At 37.7% G+C, this 23,025-nt stretch overlaps 1 protein-coding gene across 1 annotated transcript in view; it reads left to right on the top strand.

Annotated features, from left to right (window-relative positions):
- The window catches only part of LOC135204048 (uncharacterized), a 98,063-nt gene that overhangs the window by 65,664 nt on the left and 9,374 nt on the right, over window positions 1-23,025 (top strand). Inside the window, exon 2 of the mRNA XM_064234010.1 lies at window positions 15,781-15,924. Coding sequence (XP_064090080.1) covers window positions 15,781-15,924 — 144 coding nt within the window. The remainder of the gene's footprint in view (window positions 1-15,780; window positions 15,925-23,025) is intronic.

Below are 23,025 nucleotides of genomic sequence, written 5' to 3'. Positions count from 1 at the left end.
ACTGTTGCCGCCACATTATCTATAGACAATAGGAAGCCTTACAAAGATTACCCTGATTTACGGCAGCAGTAGATAATGCAGTTGTGATACAGTCAAAGGTAACATCAGTTATTGTCAGATATTCAAAACTGTCACGTACATTGTTAACTGTGAGAACAAATCATAGAGTTGGAACATAGATCAAGATCGGCTTGTCACGAAAATATCAGTTTAGCTGTATGTCAGCCTCACGCTCTACATATTAAGCCCGTTACTGATTCTTTCCAAATTTTAGTTCAATCTAGCAGAAACTTCAGTTCGTGGTTTGGAGAAGAATAGATAGCATCACTCGCTTACGGTATTGTTGGTGGTCGTATCATTGGTACACGCTAACAACATCGAAGGTCCCAGAAAAGTACACATTTCTGCATCCTGTATCATTCTCCCTTGGTCTACTTCGTAAAACTGTTTCTGCCGTGCACAGCTACAATTATTCACAATAAAAAACCCTTTATAGTATCTTGTGATGTTCTGTTAGATTTCATACCTGGAAAATTCATTTTATATTGATTATAAATTTACAATAAGTCCTTTTACATTTGATAGTTTTGACATACGTCTGAAGCACGGGAAAATTAGATTTCTGTGTAGTTAGTTAAGTGAAAATGTTTACCGACATGGTCGGGATGCCTTAGCCGATAGAACTTTTTTTTAGGAATCACGAGACACGTGCTGGGTCATTTAGCTGCTGAGGACTGTGTATATACATATACTGTATAGCTGTATTTTTAATTGTGTACAAGAGAAGTGAGTGAATCATATCACGTTCGTTAAAGGAATGAGGTTTACATTAGGGAAGTGAATGCAAAGTGAAAGGATAATGAGCAAACGGATCTAGGAATTATTATTGCAAATGGAGACATGCCATCTGTAAAAACTATAAACACTGCAACTCTGTTGATGAAATGAGTGTCTGGAAGAATTACGAACTGCAAAGGAAAGTAGAGAGGAAAGTCCGATTGATGGAAGGAATGTAAGGAATTAGTTGATAATACTGCTTGTTAGTGAGTTTGTAAATTTAGGGAGTGCAGTCAAGTGATTGGAAAATTGGAAGGCACCAGAATTTGGAGGAATTACAAACGAGATAATTGGGCGTCCACATTGTGAAAGGTATTCCTGGTGAAGGGAAAGGTTCCAAAAAGGCCGTAGAAGTGAATTAAAGAATTATAAGGGTTCAACTGGTGTGTGGCAGAATTTTAATTAAGACGGAGACAAACAAAGGAAAGATTGTTGAGGATTTTGGAAAAGGAAGAGTGTGCTTAAGTCAGAAGTTTATTATAAAACAGTTGTGCGAGAGGTTCGAGAATAAAGGGAGAAAGCTGTTACAGCTTACATTGACCCAGAGAAAGTTTATTATAGAATTGATGGGGATGGGAAGTGGAGGATTTTGCGGATGTGCAGTGTAGAAGGTAATATCATAAATGCCACCATAAGTTTCTATGATAAAAAATGAAGATTGTGTTAGACTAGGTAGACATGAGAGTGGCTGGTTTAGTGCAAAAGTGAGTCTATGGGAAGTGTGTGTTATACCGCCATTGCCGTTTATTTTTTTTTTTATAGATGTTTGTGAAGGAGGTAAAAATTAGTCGTGTAAAATTATCAGGTTAAATTGCAGTTTTGATAATGGCGTAGACATTTAACAGTTTTATTTTAATTTTCAAGCCTGCCAAGTTAATACAAACTTCAATGTACACACTGATAATTTCAGTAATAACATAATGATATAATAATAAGACTAACAATAATAATGGTAATGATAATTCTACAAGTACCAGGAAAAAGACAAAATAATTCTACAAGTACAAAATATTTTTACAAGTACCATGAAAATGGCAAAATAATTCTAAAAGTACCAAGAAAAAAACAAAACAATTCTACAAGTACAAAATAATTCTACAAGTACCATGAAAACAAAATAATTTTACAAGTACCATGAAGGAGAGAGAGTAATTCTGCAAGTGCCATGAAAAGGACAAAATAATTCTGCAAGTACCATGAAAGAAACAAAATAATTCTACACGTACCATGAAAAAGACAAAATAATTCTGCAAGTACCATGAAAGAAACAAAATAATTCTACACGTACCATGAAAAAGACAAAATAATTCTACACGTACCATGAAAAAGACAAAACACTGCAGAGTTCCTCGACCCCTACAAACAATTAACATTTGACCACTTCATAACATGCAAGAGTACGTGATCATTTTTCCCGTGCGAAAAAGAGGAAACATTTTTTCCAAAACCGCAAGTCATCGGATCTTGAATATATGACGAAAGTTATCCGGTGATTTGGAATGAGAATTGTAATTGTTCAACGTATTTGGCGTACATCAGTTTTACGATGTAATTGACAATTACAAAGATTTCGTGAGACTGATCATGTCTGGGATTTGTGTAAGAATTAAAAGCTCCCCCAAAAAATCTTGATTTTCCAGACTTCTGTTAAATTGGGAAATAAAACTATTTAATCTTACTGAGAGTATCTCTCTCTCTCTCTCTCTCTCTCTCTCTCTCTCTCTCTCTCTCTCTCTCTCTCTCTCTCTCTCTCGGGATAAGTTTTTAGGTTTTTGTCGAAATCCCACCTCATATCCATGAAATATCCAACCAGTAGCTCTTTAGCAGTGAAGTGGCTATATCGGTTAATCATAATTGATTTGGCTGAAAAACACTATAAAGGATACTGATGTAATCAGCCAACGTCGCCCACTTATTTAGTGCAGACCTGATGGAAGCGAAACTAAGAAGAAGAAGAAGAAGAAGAAGAAGAAGAAGAAGAAGAAGAAGAAGAAATGGCCGGATTCAACCTTGAATAGAATAGTACGTAGAATTTAGGCCAAAGGCCAAACGCTGGGGGCTATGAGGTCATTCAGGCCTAAAACGGAAATTGATAGTAAAAATGTTTGAAGGGCGTAAGAGAAGGACCATTTGTTAGGAGAGGGTGGAAAGTAAAACGGAAGAAAGAGATTATGAACGGAGGTACAATAAAAGGTATGAAGGGGTTGCAGCTATGAGACGAAGGGACGCTGCAAAGAACCTCAAGTAATGCCCACAGTGCACCGCGTGAGCTGCGCTGACGGCAGTACTCTTCTGCGGGATTCAGCCTTTAGTGAACAGAGATAATGAGGATGACTGGCCTCAGATAAGTATTAGACGTGGTAGCCTGACAGGCGATGCAGTCTGAAAGGAGGAGTAAGGATGAACTCCTTCCTCTCAGCTGAATACTGACCGAAATCGTATCTATAAAAAAGAAACTTCTGGGGTACCCTGCTGGGAGAGGAGGAGGGTATAAAGAAAAGGGAAGGGCATGCCGTTCGCTGAGAAACCCGTATGTGTTGGAGTCTTGCCCTTTTTGGAAAGGGAGACAAAGGAGGAAACGCCCTAAATAGGAAACAATGCTCTTGACAGGGATGGGTAAACGCATGACAAAGTTTTTGTATTTGCAGTTAAATCAAAAAAGGTCAGACCTTCAAAACAAGATACATTAATTTTGGGAGAGTGTTCTGGTGGTTTGAATTATGTGGTCTCTTCTATTAGATGTTTGTTTGTGTGCGTGTGTGTGTGTCTGTGGCCATATTGCAACACATGTCGATATGTTGCAATTTTGTAAGCATGATCATCATCTGCTTCGCAATTCACTGCATCTTATCCAGTTTGAAGGTAAAGTTCGAGAGAGAGAGAGAGAGAGAGAGAGAGAGAGAGAGAGAGAGAGAGAGAGAGAGAGAGAGGGGGGGGGGGGGCAGCAAGCGTGTGTCGTATTGGATGACCTCTTTTGGTGGGATGAAGCGACGCTCCACGCCGGTGATGGTGAGCACGAAGAAAGAAAGAACGGCTGTTCTATCAAGGAAGCGGTGTCAAGGGTCGTCCGTCCGTTTGCTCCAGCTCCAGCGATTACTCTTTCTCTCTCCTGCTTCTTCTTGCTCCTCGGTAGTGTTTGTTCTCTTCTGCTGCTGCCGCTGCTTCTTCAAAAGAGGATCTTGACGATCGAGTGACAGCCTCATGATGTCAAGATTTGTAAATGACGGTCATACAGTCAAGGACGCTAAGACAGCAATAGTGACCATCCAGATCTTTGAATATAGTTGCAAATTATATCATGAAGTTACTTATTAATAATATCAATGATTACAGGAGAGATTTATATTTAATACATGGCAATAGAAAAAAGAATAATTACGGTTCCTTTTTAGAAAAATTAGATTTTTGAAAGATGAGAACATTTATTTTAATTATCTTTTTTTCTGAAAAATGTAATAGGTTATAAGTTTCTAATTGTAAATAATTTTCACTTTGTTTATGTACAACTTTCACTATAAATCTACTCTTGTATATCTCAAGGTTGTAAGTCTAATAAAGAATAGCCATACATAAAAAAGTTCTTTGTAAAGTAAATGACAAGTTGCATTAGTAGTGACATTTCTGAAATAAAATCATTCTTAACAAGAGCTGAAATGCCTGATTGCCTCATACGTCGTATTTATATCGAAGTCCCACGGCGAACCAGTTTTGGAATTTTTTTTCAAAAAGCTTTTGTGGAAGATTAGTGGCTGAACACATTCCTCATTAACTAAGGTGCGTGAAAGGTGACCACAGTTGAAAGATTTTTAATTGCTTCAAGTGTTGCGCACTGTGATTATTGACTGGTCTTTTTTTGTCAGATTTTTAACGGCATTTTCGTGCGCAAGATTAAGGCATCTCTCTCTCACTGGCTGTCACATTCACAGCTACATTAGGAACAGCAGTTGGTAACAATGATAGTAATTGGTTTAATAAGATGCTTTAATACGGTAATGACAAGTATTTAGGTAAATAGTATGTTTCAATCACTGCTATATTAGGAACAGTAGTGATTGGTAACAGTGATAGTAATTGGTTTAATGCGGTATTGGCAAGTATTTAGGTAAACAGTATGTTTACAGTTGGCATGTTTATATAACTTATGTATATCTTTACCAGTGTTTAAAGAACGAGGGAGAATCTATCGTCCCTGCGCTCTTTCCTGATGGTAGAAATAAAAAATAAGTCCCATTCGGGAACGAATAAAGCAGAGCAGCCTTTCCTTTGAACCGCCATCGACCGTTATCACTTTGCAAATAACGACCTCAAAAATTTTAAAGAGAACGCGGTTACCGAATGGGATTTTTTTTTTATCTTCCAATGTCAGGAAAGAGTGCAGTGATGTAGTGACTAATTTATCTCTCGTTTTCTAAACACTGAGGTAGATAAGTTGATTATATTATATCGAGATGCCAAATTAAAATATTATTTACCTGTATACTTGTCATTGCCCTATGAACCCAAATACGTCTGTTGTTACCAATTAGTAATGTTCTTATTACTGCTGTGAATTTGACAACCCTTGAGAGAGAAAGGTGTCTCAAATTTCGAGCAAGAAAAATGACAGAAAAAATAATTTTCACAAATGGAATTGCTTGTGGTATTCCCTTAACGTGCTGGGCTTTTGCCAGACTATTTTTTTTATTTTTCAACATTCCAAAATGTTCCTTGAAGTGGGACGAGCGGAGGAAGGGAAAAAGAGAATTAATACGGTTTGCAGGAAACCGGTTCTGTAAACATAAAAGGGATAAACCCCAAGGGGCCTCTTCCCAAATGCGTGCAGGTTCTCGCGGTGTTACCGGCCTCCAGAGGCCGTCGTTGCCTTGGGGCAGGTGTGTGTGTGTGTGTGTTTGGGTATGTGAGTGGGTGTTTGCATTCAATTACCATTTGAGGTGGTTTTGATGTATGCTTTGATCCCCACTTCGATATATTGATAAGCTTCCTGTATAAAGTTGTGTGATCATTGTGTGCAGTTTAAGTGCGAAGTATTGCTTTTCTTTTCAAGAGTCTGCAAGTTGTTGTCTATGTAACCCCCCCCCCTCTCTCTCTCTCTCTCTCTCTCTCTCTCTCTCTCTCTCTCTCTCTCTCTCTCACACACACACACACACACACACACACACACACACACACACACACACACACACACTTTTTCCTCTAATAAAGATTGATTCCAGAGAAACAAGACTAAAGTTACAATGACAGTCAACTTTCAATAATTAAATGGAGGATGAACCCCACGTAAAAAAAAAAAACAAAAAGGAAAAACCTGCTTTGTTAGCCACATCATATACCTACACAGGAGATTCATCCCAACTTCTGCAAGCATTGCGTCATTCACCTCTTATCTTGCTGAGACCCGCATCCTGGATAGTAAGATCCTTCCCTTCTATTCCCAGTGTCACATCTGCTATCTACCACTTATTCCACTAATTCCACTTATTAAGTCTCATTATGACAAAACCATCGCAAAAGGCTTAGATTCATCATTTCACCTACTCTGACCTATCTATCACCTTTGTCTTCTCATTGCTCGTGCTTTCATTTCTTTCAAACTTTTCAAGCAAGTGTTTCCTACGGAACTCTTGAGGCGTATGCACATATCCTTGGCTAAACCCAATCATTATTCCTTTCCCCATCAAACTACCCGTCATCTCTTTTCTCAGTCAAAATCATACTGTGTACTTAACCATGTACTTACTAAGTTCTCATATGCCACTGTTTTTATAATCAACTTATCACCTTCACTCTTAAACATCGGAGCAGTTATTCCTCGCTTATTCTTTTAGAACTTTTCCATCCTCCAGTCATACCTTTCTCATCTTGGTCAGCCACTTGGTCACTTTCAACATCTTACCATAGCATCATGCACTTGTACTCTTCAACTTCTTGATTGCCTTCGTTGCATTATCATCAATCTCATCCACATTATTCTCCAAGGTCCAGTAACCCATTGCCCTGTAGCCTCGTTCCAGTCTGGCTCTTTCTAATGCATTTTCTACATAGGATTTCATTCTCTTCATTTTTCTGTGAACATATTTTATTCCAAGGTTTCTTTGTTCATTAACTACACTGCTCTAAAGCTAAATAATTTCTTCCTACCCTAAAGTTGTTGCACGGATTCAGCCCATACTTTTTTTTTCTAGCTCCACTTTCTTCACTCACTCTGCCGTGGACTATCTTTTCCGTCCTCTTGTACATTGTTGAACCTTATTATCATCATCTTCCTTCACTTACTTTCTAATTTCACCATCCCACCACTTAATGAATTTATTCCTGACTAATAGCTGTTCCTACGTCCTCGGTTATCTCGACAAGCATTGTCAAATTAAAATGCAATACTTCCTCTCTTGTACATTAGTAATCAGGTTTGCAAATATTTTCATCCTCCACATTCATTAGCTTTAAAAATACTCTCTTCAGCGGCCCAGAAATGCATTTTTTGGACTGTATCTCCATTTGAATTTTTATTTCAAGTATTATTTTGCTTATTACATTTTCTGTCTCTCTGACGCGCGTCTGATACATCTTTATCTAATTTTTGAAATCTAGCTTGGATTCACCCCTGAGTGAGCTTTTCGTTCATACTCTGCTTCACTTGCTGAACATTCGGCACTTCAAATCATTTCCTTTCGTTCCTTCATTATACCTGTTAATTGCATCATCCTACCACTTATTGGTCTCCTTTTTCTCCCTACGCGCGCACGAATTCAAGCAGTCCTTGCTGCCTTTGAAGCTCCTTGAATTTTATCTGCATCATATCACCATCCAGTGTTATCCATCCTCACCTCACATGCCGTTTCATTCTTCCCCATAATTACGTATCCTTTTTAATTTTAGGCTGAACTCCAACCAGAACTTCCTTCTGTTAAATTTTACTCCAACAAGAAAATGATCAGATACACCTCCAACTACTCTATTCCCATCTTAATGTCAGTTAGCTTCCCGTCCAATAACTGTAAGTTTTTCAACACCAGTTTCCATTTCTCAACTATAAAAGTTAATATTTTTTTTCTCTGAGGTTATGTATTCCTAGCAATCAACCCTCTACTAAGACACGTTTCTGTCATTTCGCTTCAAACGCGTTGTATTTACTACCTCCTGTATCTATTTGTCACTTACTTTTGCATTTTCACCACCCAGTACCCACCCTTTAATGGGTATCAGATGTCAGTCAGGCAGAGAATCAAATTATCTTGATTTTTTCCCCCCCTGAATTGTATGCACTTATCACTGCAACCTTTCCTCTTGCAAAGCTCAGTCTCACCCATTGGGTTAATGCTTCTGCTCTTCCACGTCCCTACTATCTTTCCAACACAAAATATGCTACCCATTTTCTTCCCTGCATCTTTCAACAGCCTCTAACTTAATCACTGTCTTTTCCAGTCTTTTATACCTCGCCCTTTTTCTTTCTCTCTTTCTCCACACTAAATGTTTTTGTGGCCGACTTTCTCTCTTTGGACAAAATTAAATTTTCATTATTTCCTCTTTCGAGCAGCACAAAGAACTCTCTCTCTCTCTCTCTCTCTCTCTCTCTCTCTCTCTCTCTCTCTCTCTCTCTCTCTCTCTCTCTCTCGTGTATAGTGAGGACGAAAATTAGCTGGAACACTGCTTGAAATCTTGCTCTGTTGTGTGAATGTGCTTTCCATGGTTCCTCAGTTTTACCATTTTGAGGTGTCAGGTTGGTTGTAGCTACTCCTTTGGCTTTAAATGGTGTTGTACAGTTTTAGTTCGGTTCAACACCGTCATTTTTGCTTTGGCTTTAATTTTTATGGTTTTTTTTAGCAGTGTATCTATTAGATTTTTCTTGCTGTTCCCATTTCATATTCTACTTGTAAAGTGTCAATACTTTCCTGAATATATATCATTACAAATAATGTAAACGGCGCCAAAAAAAGTAATTTTTATATAAGAGGTATTTACTTTTGTCTCTCAACCCTTGAATAGCTCTGGCGCTTTCCCATTTTGTTAGGTAAAATGGTTAATGTGTACTATGTCGTCCTGTTTTTCCGTACCGACATCGCCCTGCCATATGTTCACCTCCATCGGCTGATTCCATATCGACAGAGCGTCCCGTTTCACCTTTCTTTCTTTCCTCCTGATTCCATTAACCTTCCTGACCCCTGCCAGTCAAAGGGGTCATTTGTTAACTTAACCGGTAAACCTTCCTCCATCGATTTCCATCGCCTGTCATTCCCCCGCCCCCTTCCTCATTCTGTGCCAATAATTGGCACCCATCGCGAAGTCTCTCGTGGTACAATCGGAACGATAAGAAAAGAATCCAGAGACGGATAAAATGAAAGTTGAAACGAATTTAGGTCAAGTTGTTTGATTGCCTTTTGAGTTGTCTGAGGTAATGGTGTTTACAGATAGGGACGTGTAGCCTTCGAGGAAAGTACAGCCAAGACTAACTTGGTAAAATTGAAAGAAAGATTTTAGTGCAGTTGATATACTATATATATATATAATATATATATATATATATATATATATATATATTATCTCTATATATATATTATATATATATATCTATATTATATATATATATCATATATATATATTAATATTATATTATTTATTATTATAGATATATATATATTATATTATAACATTATATATAAATTATATTATTATATATTTATATAAAATTATATATAAAGTTATTATATAAATATATCTAATATTATAATATATATATAATATATATAAATTATAATATATATATATTAATATAAAAATATTAAATATATATATATTAAATATATATATAGATATATAATATATTATAATATATATTAATATATAATATATATAGAATATATTATATTATATATTAATATATATATATATATTATATATATATTCTATATATAGGAGATAATATATGAAGAGCACTCGATACTCTTCGAAAGTAATTTAAGCTAAAGGGAAAGCCAAATCAGACCCCTATAGCGATGGCCGTTCGTTCCTTTTTCTCAAAACGTATTTACTGTCAGTATACTGTATTTTATTTCTCCAGTTGCTGAATTTCTAAAGAGCGAGTCTTCTCTCTAAATCCCTGATGTTTTGGAACTTGGAATATAGTTCCACTGTAGCCAGTCTTGTTTTCTGATGGCCACAGCTCAGATTAGAGTCAGGATTATGAAAATTCTCAATTTCCTTTTGATGAATTTTCTACGGTAACCTAATGCACTAAAGAGTAAGTAGTAAGTTCGTTTAGTTAAGGGCAGATATGAGGAAAAATGACTCCTTTAAACAGTGAAAGACGTTTCTAGTATTCTTAATCAGAAAGTGAACGTAGCTGTTGTCAAGGTAGTAAGAACGCCTCGTATCTTTTCATGTTTGTAATTATCGGTTCCTGTCTATTGAATATATTCCCTTGGTTCCTGGAGAATCTCCTCGCATTACATCAAGAATTCTATTCCTTGCTCCTATAATTATTTTGATTGTTCCTTCAGTCACCGGCTTTTTTCCCCTTTCACTCTGAGCATGGCTGTATTTATCAAATTTATCCCTGGTACGCAGAAGAGCCTCTCGGTTGAGGCAGCAGTTCAGTATAATTGAAATTCCCAAGACGACAGGTGGTCATGACGCATCTTCAGACGATAAAAGAAAAATGACAGCAATGAAAACGGCTTGGTTATTTTTTCTTTTTCCTTGAACTCTATCAAAGCCTTTCCAGACTTTTTGGATAATCCAGTATCTTAACTAGCTCATCTTTCGTAAAATGGAACAGTGCTCAGCAACAGGATAGACAGCTTCTGATTGGTTTCAGCAACTTCTCTTCGCGTGAGTTCTTGCTCTAAAAGTGATGGAACGATGCCGATGATAATTTTTTTTTTCTTCTATGACACCAGTTTTTTTTTATGCTAAATCAGATCAGCTAGAATATTTCACCTAAGGAAAATAACCCTTGCAGAAATTCCCCACTACTGTTTCTCCGGAGTTAAGCAAAGATCAGTGAAATATATTTTATTTGCCATGAAAATCATATGCTCAGAGGTATAATCGTTGTCACCAGTGACACTTGCGCAGAAGTCCGCCAGACAGCTGAAACGTAAGAAGGTAGAAACCATTGTTTTTTTATCACCCGTGACGACGACAACGATGAGAGCGGCCGTCTTTGGAATTTGAGCATTACATTAGCGACTAGGTTTAGTTTTTGCCCAGGAAATTATCTGCTGCTCTTGAAGCTGTATACATAAAAAGAATGTTTGTCACAACTGTCTTTCTTAATAAGCACAGTAAAGACATCATCTGGGGTGCACTGCGGTTTACAAGTCATTTTCAGTGTAAAGGTAAATTCCGTCATTATTCTGGCATCAGATGTCAACGTGGAAAAAAATTGTTTTTCAGAAATTAAACATAACTGGTTTTCTTTCCTGCAAAAGGAGGGCTTCCTCGAAAAACGAGTTTCCGTCATTTCATATACCTACACCTGGTAAATATGAAACTCAATATGGCTGCCTCATACTACACAGCTTTTGCCGTAAGCTGAGACCACCGAGAAGCCTTTGTGTTCTATTTTTGCGTCATGTCATTTTGAGAAACCTCATCAAAGATTGATTAAAGGTTCCAATAGGAAAAGTGAAATGTATATTTTGTCTCTTGATAGGTAATATTTCTTTGTATTCATTTGATTTTTCAAAAAAGCGCTAAAGATATTTTTCACAATAGCTGCAAGGTATATGAAGCATTTAAAAAATGTAGGGGCGAATGGTTCCACCTCAAATCGGGCGAAGAATACATTGCAGAGGATCATCCATTTTGTTCTATCGTATATAGTGGCATATGGATTCTCTCTCTCTCTCTCTCTCTCTCTCTCTCTCTCTCTCTCTCTCTCTCTCTCTCTCTCTCACTTTACTGACTGCTTAAGCCCACAGAAACAATAGTTTGCAGTAAGCTTGCCTGGATCGGCGTCAACTGTCGAACCCAGGTAATTGTCAGGTGAGTATACTACCGCTTACACAACAAAGCAGAGAGGAGAGAGAGAGAGAGAGAGAGAGAGAGAGAGAGAGTGAAAATTGTGCACCATCCACCAAAGATGTGGCGTGAACGTAGAAAGGCAACACCTAGAGAGGATACCCCTATTATTATCTGCTGCTTCTCCAGTCCTCTCGCCTTTTCTGATCAAGATGATACCCAGGAGATTTCAACGCTCCAGTATATACGAAACTCACGTGCATCAGAGTGTTACTCTGTTATAAACACAAGTCACACGTCATGGCAGGCTGAAGAAAAACAAAGGGGGAAAGGGTTGTTAGTTGCGTCAATGGCGCCCTAGCTTGCTTCTTTTCATGGGGTGACGCCCAGGAGAAATGTCAAGCAGCAAAGACGCCGAGGAAGCCCATAGGAACTGGAAGATAAGCCGCATACCTGTGCGCAGCTGATGAAAGAAAAAGGAGAGAGAGAGAGAGCAAGACAGAGGAGAGAGAGAGGAAGAAAAAGGAGAGAGAGAGACGAGAGAGAGAGAGAGAGAGAGAGAGAGAGAGAGAGAGAGAGAGAGATTAATGGTAGACTTAGACACGCAATTGATAACGCGACTTTAGTTTCACCGTAGATTACATTCCAGAACTGAAGAAATGTTGCCGCCGTAGGTTTAGTTAGACAATTTGTGAATTGAATTAGTGTAGTCAGGTTGGCAACTCTCCCTCCAGTCTCTGGAGCTTCTCTACATTACCTCATTTGGCAATCGATTCTTATTACGAAAATAAGGGAAGTAAATTTATTTAAGTTGCTTAAAACAACTTATGGCCCCCCAAGTTCCTGTGGTTATGGCATTCACTTGAAAGACCCGTTTGCTGTGCTTGAAGTTGGAAGCTGAACATATTCAAGTAATATGATTTTATTCATTTTGTCAGTTCAGTTAGAAACACTCTCTCTCTCTCTCTCTCTCTCTCTCTCTTCTCTCTCTCTCTCTCTCTCTCTCTCTCGGGATACGCTTTTACGATTTTTCCGAGATCCCACTTCATATCTGAGAAATAGCCAACCAAACTTAAGACGAGATCTCCCAAGCCTCTTTAGAAAAGACAGCTTATAAGATTAGAGGGTATTGCTAACCGGAGTAGAAAACGAAGGGGATTATTTCCAAGTTCCACTGAAGTTCGTCCTGGAAGTTTCTGTCTTTTGAAGTCTAATGAGAGAAAATTAACCTGAAAGTGAGACATGAACATTGTACTGAAGGTTCCTGGTTCCTGGTTCCTCATTCCATATAATTTATTTGCGGTCACTTTCTATCTGATTGCTGATAAGAGCACCTTTTTTTCTTGCATTCATGGAAATTTGTACTTATAATGGCTTTGTTTTTAATACTCTGTGAGGTAATACAGTATTCTGTTTCTCTCTTTCGCAAGGCGCTGTAAGCTTGTAAATCCTTCCATTCATTCTGATGGCCTGTCTTGCGTCATCCTCCAACTTCTTGCTTGGTTCACGCAGCAGCATGTCTAGGTTATAATGTACGTACATCCTTTCTTCTGAATTTCACTTTTTTATGCTCTTTACCATCTAATTTGCAGAAGCCACAGACTTCGTACTCCTTGCTTCCTCAGGTTTGTTCTCGTATCACGCGTATTGAACGTAGGAAATTGGTGATGATGATAATAACAGGGGTTGCATTAGATGATAAGCGTTACAATAATCATAATATTTCATGGTGAGAACTCTCTCGTTTGTATTTGAATTGTTATAGGGATGTGGGTAACTTCTTTCTGTAGATTTGATTTACTTCCTTTCTTTTATGGAATCATTTAAATTTTCCATAAATGTCTTTATTTCTACGGCGGATCTACTTTTAATATAATTTTTTTTCGTATTTTCATACTAATTTTGTTGAATTGTTTTCGTTGTCCTTACAACAGCAATTTCCATTGGAGACCCGAAACTTGATAGTCATTTATCTCTCTATCAATTTTTTGTCTCGGAGTTTGTAATGTTATGAAACCATTATTTCCTTTGTGTTCTCTTCTGTAGAATTGTCTAATTCGTTTGTATGTTTTTTCTATGGAAATCCGTGTTTCACTCATAGCAAATATGAAATATGCCTTACCCTCAAATAAGAAAATGGAGTTTGGTGTGCCATTGCATACGAGGATGTACGCAAGGTAGGCAGTTAACAGATTTAAGAATGAAAAGACACTAAGGCTGAATGAGATGCTGCGTTAAGGTGGTGAGTGTATAGTTGAGGGGCTGTCTTGGATGTGTACAATATGTCTGGATGAGGAAAAGGCTTTTTACTAACATCCTGATGAGAATTGATGACAGCTTGATTCCAGAGCATGTTGAATAGAAATCTAAGTTTTAAATAATCCTTGCAGTCTGGTCTCCCTCTGACCAAAGGTTATTGACTTAGGCCATAATTTTGCAGCTGCAACATTGACAAATCACCACGGCAACTGTCAGCGTCATAAATTGGAAGGTATCACCTGCGGTTTATAACCCTTCAAAATCATGATGTAACATGATGTAACCCTTCCCAAAAACCTTTATGAGGCTGGGAGGACATTCCTTTCTTTGCTAAGTTGTAGTAGTAATAGTAGCTCTGTGACCAGTGGTAATACGATGTTCCTTCTCGTCCATTTAATGTCCTGTTTGTATACATGTATTGAAAGAGTATTGAAGAAAATGAAACAGCCTTGATAGCGAGTAGATGTTGCGCTTGAAGGTCTTGAGTCAAATAAGGAAACTTTGGTTTTTGTTTATTTAATTATATTGTTTAGCTATGTATAAGAATTCCATTTCACTTTATATGAAAACAAATGGCTAAGTCCAGTCAACAAGAATATACTATTTGGCCATGTGCAATAGAATTCCCCAGTCTAATTTCGTCAGTTTTATTCATTTTATTCCTTAATTTCCTTCCATAAATTTTTTTTTTCTCTCTCTCTCGTGCTCTCTGATAGCTCTCTGCTCGTCTCGTACTCTCATATATATATATATATATATATATATATATATATATATATATATATATATATATATATATATTATATATATATATATATATATATATATATAAATATGTGTGTGTGTGTGTGTGTGTGTATATACGTATATGTATGTGTGAATAATCTTACTACTCGCTCCTGCCTGTCTCCTTTTAGATATATCACTTTATTTATTTATTTTTTTTTAACTATTGAATACGTTTATGGGTTAAATGTTACACTGTTATGTGTATCTAAACTTAATGCATCCTGTTAAGACTGAACGCTCTAAACAGCAACCGCTGTGAACCTTTACCTGTTACTAATGATGAGACTAACAGAGCAGACAGCCAACCTCAGCGGACAGACAGATGGTTAGCGGCAAGCCCTCTAGAGAGAAGGGAAGTTCTAGGATTACGGAGCTGCAACTCGCACTCTTTTTGTTCTTCTGCCTCTGATCGCTGAGACTGGCGAAGCTGGAGTAACTGTATTATGAATGCATTGAGACACTGGTCATTTTATGCACCTAAGTAACCAACTGTGGTTTTCCGAGGCTGATAACGCGACCTTGGCATCCTGAGAAATCCAGATATTAGGGCTGGCTTTTCCTAGCTGTAGTGACGTTTTTAGTAGATCCTCTTCTACATATCAGGGTTTTGTTCATATTACCAGAAAGCTGTAAATCACCATGCAAGTGGTCACTTTTCGTCAACCTCTTCCATGGTTCTCTCAAAAGCATACGCGTCATAAGATCTAATGCTACAGCGAATAGAACATTAACATTTCATCGTTCATTTAACACATTTCAGACTGAATGCCTTGTATACTGACTCTCTCTCTCTCTCTCTCTCTCTCTCTCTCTCTCTCTCTCTCTCTCTCTCTCTCTCTGTTACAGCATTTAGAAGGTATTACATTTGATTTTGCTGATGGCATTCGCGTGTAAGTTTCCTCAAGTGTTAATACTCTTGTTCTTTGTTATCGACAGATGGGGTGGGGGGTTCTGGAGGCGGTCCAGGAAGAAGAGGTGTGCAGCCTGGAGGAGGCCCGGAGGGCCCTCACGGAGCTGAGGGAGAGGAACAAGACGCAGTCGCATCTTTTGGTCGCCTGGAAAAGAAGACTCAAGCAACAAGTAAGTCGAATCATTTCTCTCGGGTTTACTTCTGCTCCCTGGAAAGTAAAGGTATTGAAGGCAGTTCAAAAAAAAGGGCAAGTTGCATTCGATACCTCCAGCTGAATTGAAAGGGATTGGTGCTAAAGTAGTCAGCTTAAGTTTAATTTATTATTATTAGTTAAGTAATTAATTTATATTATTATTATTATTATTATTATTATTATTAGTTATTATTCATTATTATTATATTATTATTATTATTATTATTATTATTATTATTATTATTATTATTATATTCCATGCAATCAGTCTTCAGTCACAGGACAAATACCTGTTATTTCACTCTAGAAGTAACAAGAAGCTCGTAAAATGCATAAATGCAATTAAAAAAAAATACAGCCTTCAAGCTCGATCTGATTAAAAGTTTAAGATTAGCTGTCCAGTAGGGTTTGACTTTATGAAATATTATATATTAATAATGTATATGGAGACTAGGGTAAGGCATGTGGGAATGGCTTTATATCACATTTTGGTACTGAAAAGATTGGCACAAAAATCAGTAAATAGACCGATAGCTTTGCAGAGGATTAATCACAAAAAAGCCATTTGAAGAAAGAGAACAGTGAATCTGTGTTTGGCTCAAGCAAAGGAATTCGAACTCGAGCCAAAGTTTTGAGATCTAGTTGTACGGTCACCTGTTTTGAAACATCTGCCACTCGTAACGACCAGAATGCTCCAATCTTGGCTTTTTAACATCTTTTATGTTGTCTGTATAACGCATACATATTGGTGTATGGTGCTCTGTTAGCGGAGCATAAGTATGATATGTCTCCAAAATATCAAAATATATAATACATGAAGAGTCATGCATATCGGAATGTTACGGATTGAAAACCTGCATTTTTCTTGAAAAAATGCATCTGGGTGTGGTAGCAAGCCCATCATTTAAAACTCGCTCAGGCATAGAAAAGAGGCCCACCATAGTCATGCATTGTCATAATTTCGCATATATATCATTTATTGTGCTATTCGAGAACATTTAAGATGCTCTTATAGTCAAGGGATCAAGATGCCTGTTTCGCCAGCGATACGCAGAACTTGATTCCCTAGGGAAAACTGTTGGAACCAGTGAACGTTCTCAAGAATTCATAAAGAATCATGTTGACTTCATTAAAACAGTCAAATCCCTCTGTTAAAACTCATTGTGTTTTTCTCTGTCGATTAAAGAAGCAAGTTGTGTACCTGTTATTTAGCTGACTTTAAGTGTATCACAGCTACAGTACAAAAGAGCTTAGGGCGTGTCCTCATCGCATAATCCTTGCTTAGAATGGGAAAGCATACGTCTTTTTAGCTATTATCTACGTATGTATGGAAAAGCTGGTAGTTTGCTGGATGAGGCTGCTAGCACCATGCTTCTCTCCATCCCAGTGTGTTGTGTTTTTACGTAATATGAACCAAAGTGCTCCCTTTCCATTGAGGAGTGAGAGATGTGCATTTCTGGTGATAGAAGTTCACTCTCGACGTGGTTCGGAAGTCACGTAAAGCCGTTGGTCTCGTTGCTGAATAACCACTGGTTCCATGCAACGTAATAACACCATACAAACAAATAAAGTGCTCCTTCCTTAGTACAGATTCATGCACTGCTTCTGTCGCGCCATAAAGCCATACACACAGTTTTTGTATAATTAATAAAATTTTCTATTTAATATTATTACATATCACTTTCTTGTGGGTATAGGGGTTTAGATACACTTTCCACTACAAGCATGTATTCGAGTGGGAAATTAACGAATCCTGCCACAGAAGGTGAAAGCTTCTTCGTTCATTTGTGTACCACTTGAATCAACCCCTGCTGTGTTATGCGCATGCAAAACTAAGGTCAGACGTAAGGAGGGCATTTCAAAATCGATGAATGGACAGATGCCAGGAGCAGGTGGGCTTACAAGTGATATGCTTCTGTGTGGCGGCGATAGGCGTGACTGAGTGGCTGACCAGGTGTGAAAGTAATATCTGGAGATGAGTATTCCAAATGAATAAAGTCAATAATTACCTGAGGTAAAGGTGATACAGCTGAATGTAAGAATTTTTGTGGCATAACAGCTATTACGTCATACTGGGAATGTGTTTGGTAGAACTTTGATTAAGAATTTGTCAGATGAAGAAGGATTCGTTGGGGGGAAGAGCAGTTAGGGTGTAGATAAGGAAGAAGATATGTGGATAAGGTTGTTTACTACGAAGCAGCTGGGTGAGAAAACAGTGAAAAGCAGTATGTGGCATACCAAGGCAAGGGTGGGTTACATCAGAGCCTCTGGTTACATTACCATGGGTGTTCAATGCTGTGGAAGGGGGGTGGGGGTGATGAGAGAGATGCGAGTAAAGGCGGGAGAAGCAGGTGAAAAATTGAGGGATAAGCAAACTGATCGTGAATGGATTGAGGAATGGCAGGTGAGCCAATTTCTGTAACGGTCAAAATTCGCAGCAGATATGTAGCAAGAGTTTTGCTGCATTGCTTTTTAATCATTGTTGCTGACCCCACTGACACTGTTTTCCGAATTAGATCAGTTTGGTTGTGTTGGCATCAATTGACTACAACTGCCATGGAGATTTATGAGTGACATAAACTAGCACTGACTTTATGAATTTTCTAGTAGCAAGATAAACAAGAAGAATATAGAGATGACTAAAAGACAGGGTAAGGGGCCGCTTACCATCATTAGAATCTTTCCTCGTTGTGTGCTTATCCTCTCCTATAAATGTTTCGAATAAAACAAGATTATTTTTTCGCGAATCTCGGTGTCATTTGGAAACGCAAGAGGAATGTATTGTACTGTAAACAAAAAGAGAAAGAAAAAAAAAAGGCAGCGGTCTGTAGTCACCGAACGAATCTCAAAATTCGGAATTACTTATATTTGGAGTTTTACCTGAATTTCATTTATACATAGAAATGTCATAATTTTTCTCGTGTATTGCTTGAATGAAGTTCACCTCTATTCTAAAGTAGATTCTATGACCAGAATTGCGAAGCAGATAAATTGTGATGAAATATTGTCGTGATGTGAGTGCAGAATGCATTGTCTTTTATATTAATATTTAGTTAAGTACGCACAAAATGAATGCGTTTGTTTGCCTAGAGGCCATTTATTTCTAACAAACATTTACGGCAGTATACTAGAGTTTATTTAATTCAGTTAAAATAAAACGTTGTTGTTGCATCATATTCACTGAAATTTGGTAGTGTTCTCTATTATAAAAACTGTTATTTTGACCATTTATACAAAATGTTAAATGCTTTCCTCTAATTCTCACTGGGAGAATCAAACGGGTCATACGAAGTTTTACTATTCAGAGCCCGAGACCGCTGTTTTCCCCTGGGCTAGATAATAGAATAGTGGCGATGGTACTTTATTGCAATGATAAACCGACTTTCGAAAGTATAATTACTCAGGGTCCCATAAAGTCCCACCGGTAAGGTAACTAAGATGGCGCAAGTCACGTGACTGGCAGTGGTCAGTGGCGTCTTAATTGCTGCTCTCATGCGCTCCATTCTGTTCTGTGAGTGTGCATTACTATTGCAAGGCGTTTTGCTCCGCTGAGAAAACTCTCTCTCTCTCTCTCTCTCTCTCTCTCTCTCTCTCTCTCTCTCTCTCTCTCTCTCTCTCTCTAAAATGAAATAGTACCGTGAGTAAATGTTGTTACAATATTATTAAGTTTTGGTGATAAAGTACTGATTATACGTACGTATTAAGAGAATTCTCGTTTTCTTTAACGACAAACAAACTGGATACGAAGACAGATTCCTCAAGATTGTGCGGAAAGAGAGAGAGAGAGAGAGAGAAGAGAGAGAGAGAGAGAGAGAGAGAGAGAGAGAGAGAGAGAGAGAGAGAGAGAGAGAGAGAGAGGTGGCTTCGTTTTCTGGAGTCATGATTTTCACTATGGAGACTCCACAGATCGGTCTCGGCTCCTTCACTTTCCACCTGCCAAGTCGTTCGGTCGGCTCTTTGTTCAACCGTTATGCGTCGGCCTCAGTTCTTCTTCACGCTACAACTCTCTCTCTCTCTCTCTCTCTCTCTCTCTCTCTCTCTCTCTCTCTCTCTCTCTCTCTCTCTCTCTCCACTTAAGTTTGTGTGAGCGTGCTTACGCTCACGGTTATTGTTGCATGAACTTCCAGCCACTATAGTCACAAACTATAAGTCAGCAAAATATGGATTAATAATATATATATATATATGATTATATATATATATATATATATATATTTATATATATATATATATATATACATATATATGTGTATATATATATATATATATATATATATATATATATATATATATATATATATATAATATAATATAGAGCCCATAAAAACGCCAAAATGTAGAAATTACAATATTTCAGAGACTGCTGTCTCTCTCTTTCAGGTAGATGAATGAGAAAGTTACTAAAAAGATTGTATTTATACCAAGATCCATCCATAGTTAAGCCAATTTATATATATATATATATATATATATATATATATATATATATATATATATATATATATAACATAAACATAAACATAAACATAAACATACATAACCCACCGCCGCCTATCCTAAATAGAAGATAACTTGGTCTTTAAGATTGGTGCATTGGTATATGATTTAGTGAGACGGTGGATCATCTGACAAGTTTTGTTTTTGGAAACGCAGAAAGAGCCTCCATGCCGATTCACGCATGATGTTATATCAGTTTACTGGTCCTGAGGGGTCTTCAAAAGGCATCGTATTCCATTTAGCACCATACCACATTTATTGGCATTGCCTTCAGGCGAGGAACCGCGCTGGCGTAAGTCCGGCTCAATCCAAAAGAACGGACCGCCGGTACTCGCTAGTTTAGTGGTGGTTATAAAGTCATCTTCGACCCAGTTGGGTTGTGGGAGTGAGCCGACGGAAACAATCATTGGTTCTGAGTGAATTGGCTCTTAAAAGAAACTTACTTTATTTGCCAGAAATGACTTCAGTCCAGTCAGAGTTTGAGACACTCGAGGACTGATTTGTATCCATCGAACCGTATTTGAGAGAAGTGGCATTTTGCAATTACTATGCTCTAACTCTGCAGTTTTTAAGAGGCGTGCGAGAAGGTTCTCAGTTATTTCCTGCTCTCTGTGTCGATTACTTTGAGAAGGTTTGTAAAAGGCTTAATATGTGTAATTTCTCTCAGAAGATCTTGTACATTTCCGAAATTCTTTTTAGTTCAAGCAAATAAAATTTCGCCAAGAAAAAAAAAGCATTATGCTTAACGGTATTATGATTTTTTTTATTACTTAGACAGTGGAGACGTAGCAGAATGGTTCAGAATTTTTTTTTTATCTGTCTTGGAAACGAGGGAAGATAAACGACTGAGAAGGTGCAGCACCTACAGAGATTTTAATTCGGTATTTCCGCGCTTAAAGATTTAAATTTTTTTTTTTTTTTTTTTTTTTACTTCAAGCAACGAGTTTTCATTTATTGTTGACGAATATATTTGTTGACTAATGTCGTAGTGTTCAGCCCTCTTAGTGTTTTTTTTCAAATGATTTGACATTTGACTTGAATCGTAGCTTTGTAGTTTTCACAGTCTCCTTTTTTAATTATTTCTTATCGAAAATTAATTTTTGCGTGTAAGCTGTGTGCACCGCGAAGGCCATCGACTTTTATTCACCTTAGACCAGAGACAGAAAAAAAGATTGGCAAAGTTGTTCAGGTCTCGCCATTACTACTTATATGAAAAGTTTTTTCCTCGCCTCTTGCGCCTTTTACAACTCCTTCCTGTTTTGTAATTCCTCCTATTATTATTATTGATTCCCTCTTCTCCTGTTATTCTCGTCCCTGTAGACTGAAGGACGCCCGTATTATCAGGGTTACTAAAATTCCTAAGAGAAGCCTTTTCAGTCCTATCTCAGAAAAAAATATAAAAAAAAGGATTGGGCGATTTTCTTAGGAGTCAGGTTTCTACATTATGCTGTATCAAAACCTCCAATTCTCCTAAACGGGGTCATGTTTATGCAGAACCAAGTATTTGTTTAAAAATACACTCGACACCATATATATTCAGCCTTTTTAGGGGCGTAATGGACACAGGCTTTCCCCTTCATCCCCAAAAGAATTCTTACCATTTTTAATAAACACCTGTTCCTCTTCTGAACCCACACTGCGCTTCCCCTATCCTCGTGCCATCGTTATCAACAAATGTTTTATTCATACAAATCCTGTATACAAAGTTGGAATGTTTCTGTTATCTACGCCTACTCCCCTCACTCTGGTCAGCCCCTCGTCACACTTAAACACTAGCAATCCAAGCAACTCATGGGTTTGCAAGTTGAATATTTTATACAGTCGCTTTTACAAGCACTGCACCATGGAACCAATTCATTCCAGTCTTACATCATTCAGATCTGCCTCTTACGTCTTTCACATTCAGTATACAACCGGGGCTACATTCCATTCAGACAGCATCACTCCATGTGCATCTTTTATTTAAACATCCCGTGCTCCTTGGTCGTTCTTTGAATTAACTTCCTTAAAACTGGAAACCTGTTTCTCCTTAAACTTTGTGTATATTCAGTTATAGTAGATAGATTTGATTTAAGAAAATCGGGCTTTAAGACCAAGTATTGGGCCACTTTCAACCATTTAGTGCTTAAGACACGAAAATAAAGCGGGAGTTGGAGCTGCTGGACAGCAAGATGGATGAAAGGAAGCCGGAACAGAGGTTAAGTAAAAGGCTAAAAACTAGGTACAGCAATGGACTGCTGCGACGTTGCAAACAGACTTGAGGTGCTACCCCGCTACTGAACAGATAGAAAGTCTGTTCTCTTGAATTTCTTTCTTAAAGTTTAGTGAAATGTCTTTCACAATCCTGTAACGACACGGGAATGCTTTTGTTCCAGATATGAGTTGAGTGTCAGCGGTATTGCAACCACGTAGAGGAAGGACCTTTTGAAATATGGAAATGATTGGTGAAGTGGATGAATCTCTTTCGACACTTATTGTTTTGTCGGGGCGCCTGATCACGCGGAAGGTAGACTGTCTTGTTGGGCCATCACGACTTAAAAAGCATTACGCACGTTATAGGTCGTCCTCAGACGAGTTGCCT

Source organism: Macrobrachium nipponense, chromosome 44, assembly GCF_015104395.2.
Source record: "Macrobrachium nipponense isolate FS-2020 chromosome 44, ASM1510439v2, whole genome shotgun sequence".
Lineage (NCBI taxonomy): Eukaryota > Metazoa > Arthropoda > Malacostraca > Decapoda > Palaemonidae > Macrobrachium > Macrobrachium nipponense.
This window is presented reverse-complemented; position numbering and strand designations above follow the sequence as displayed.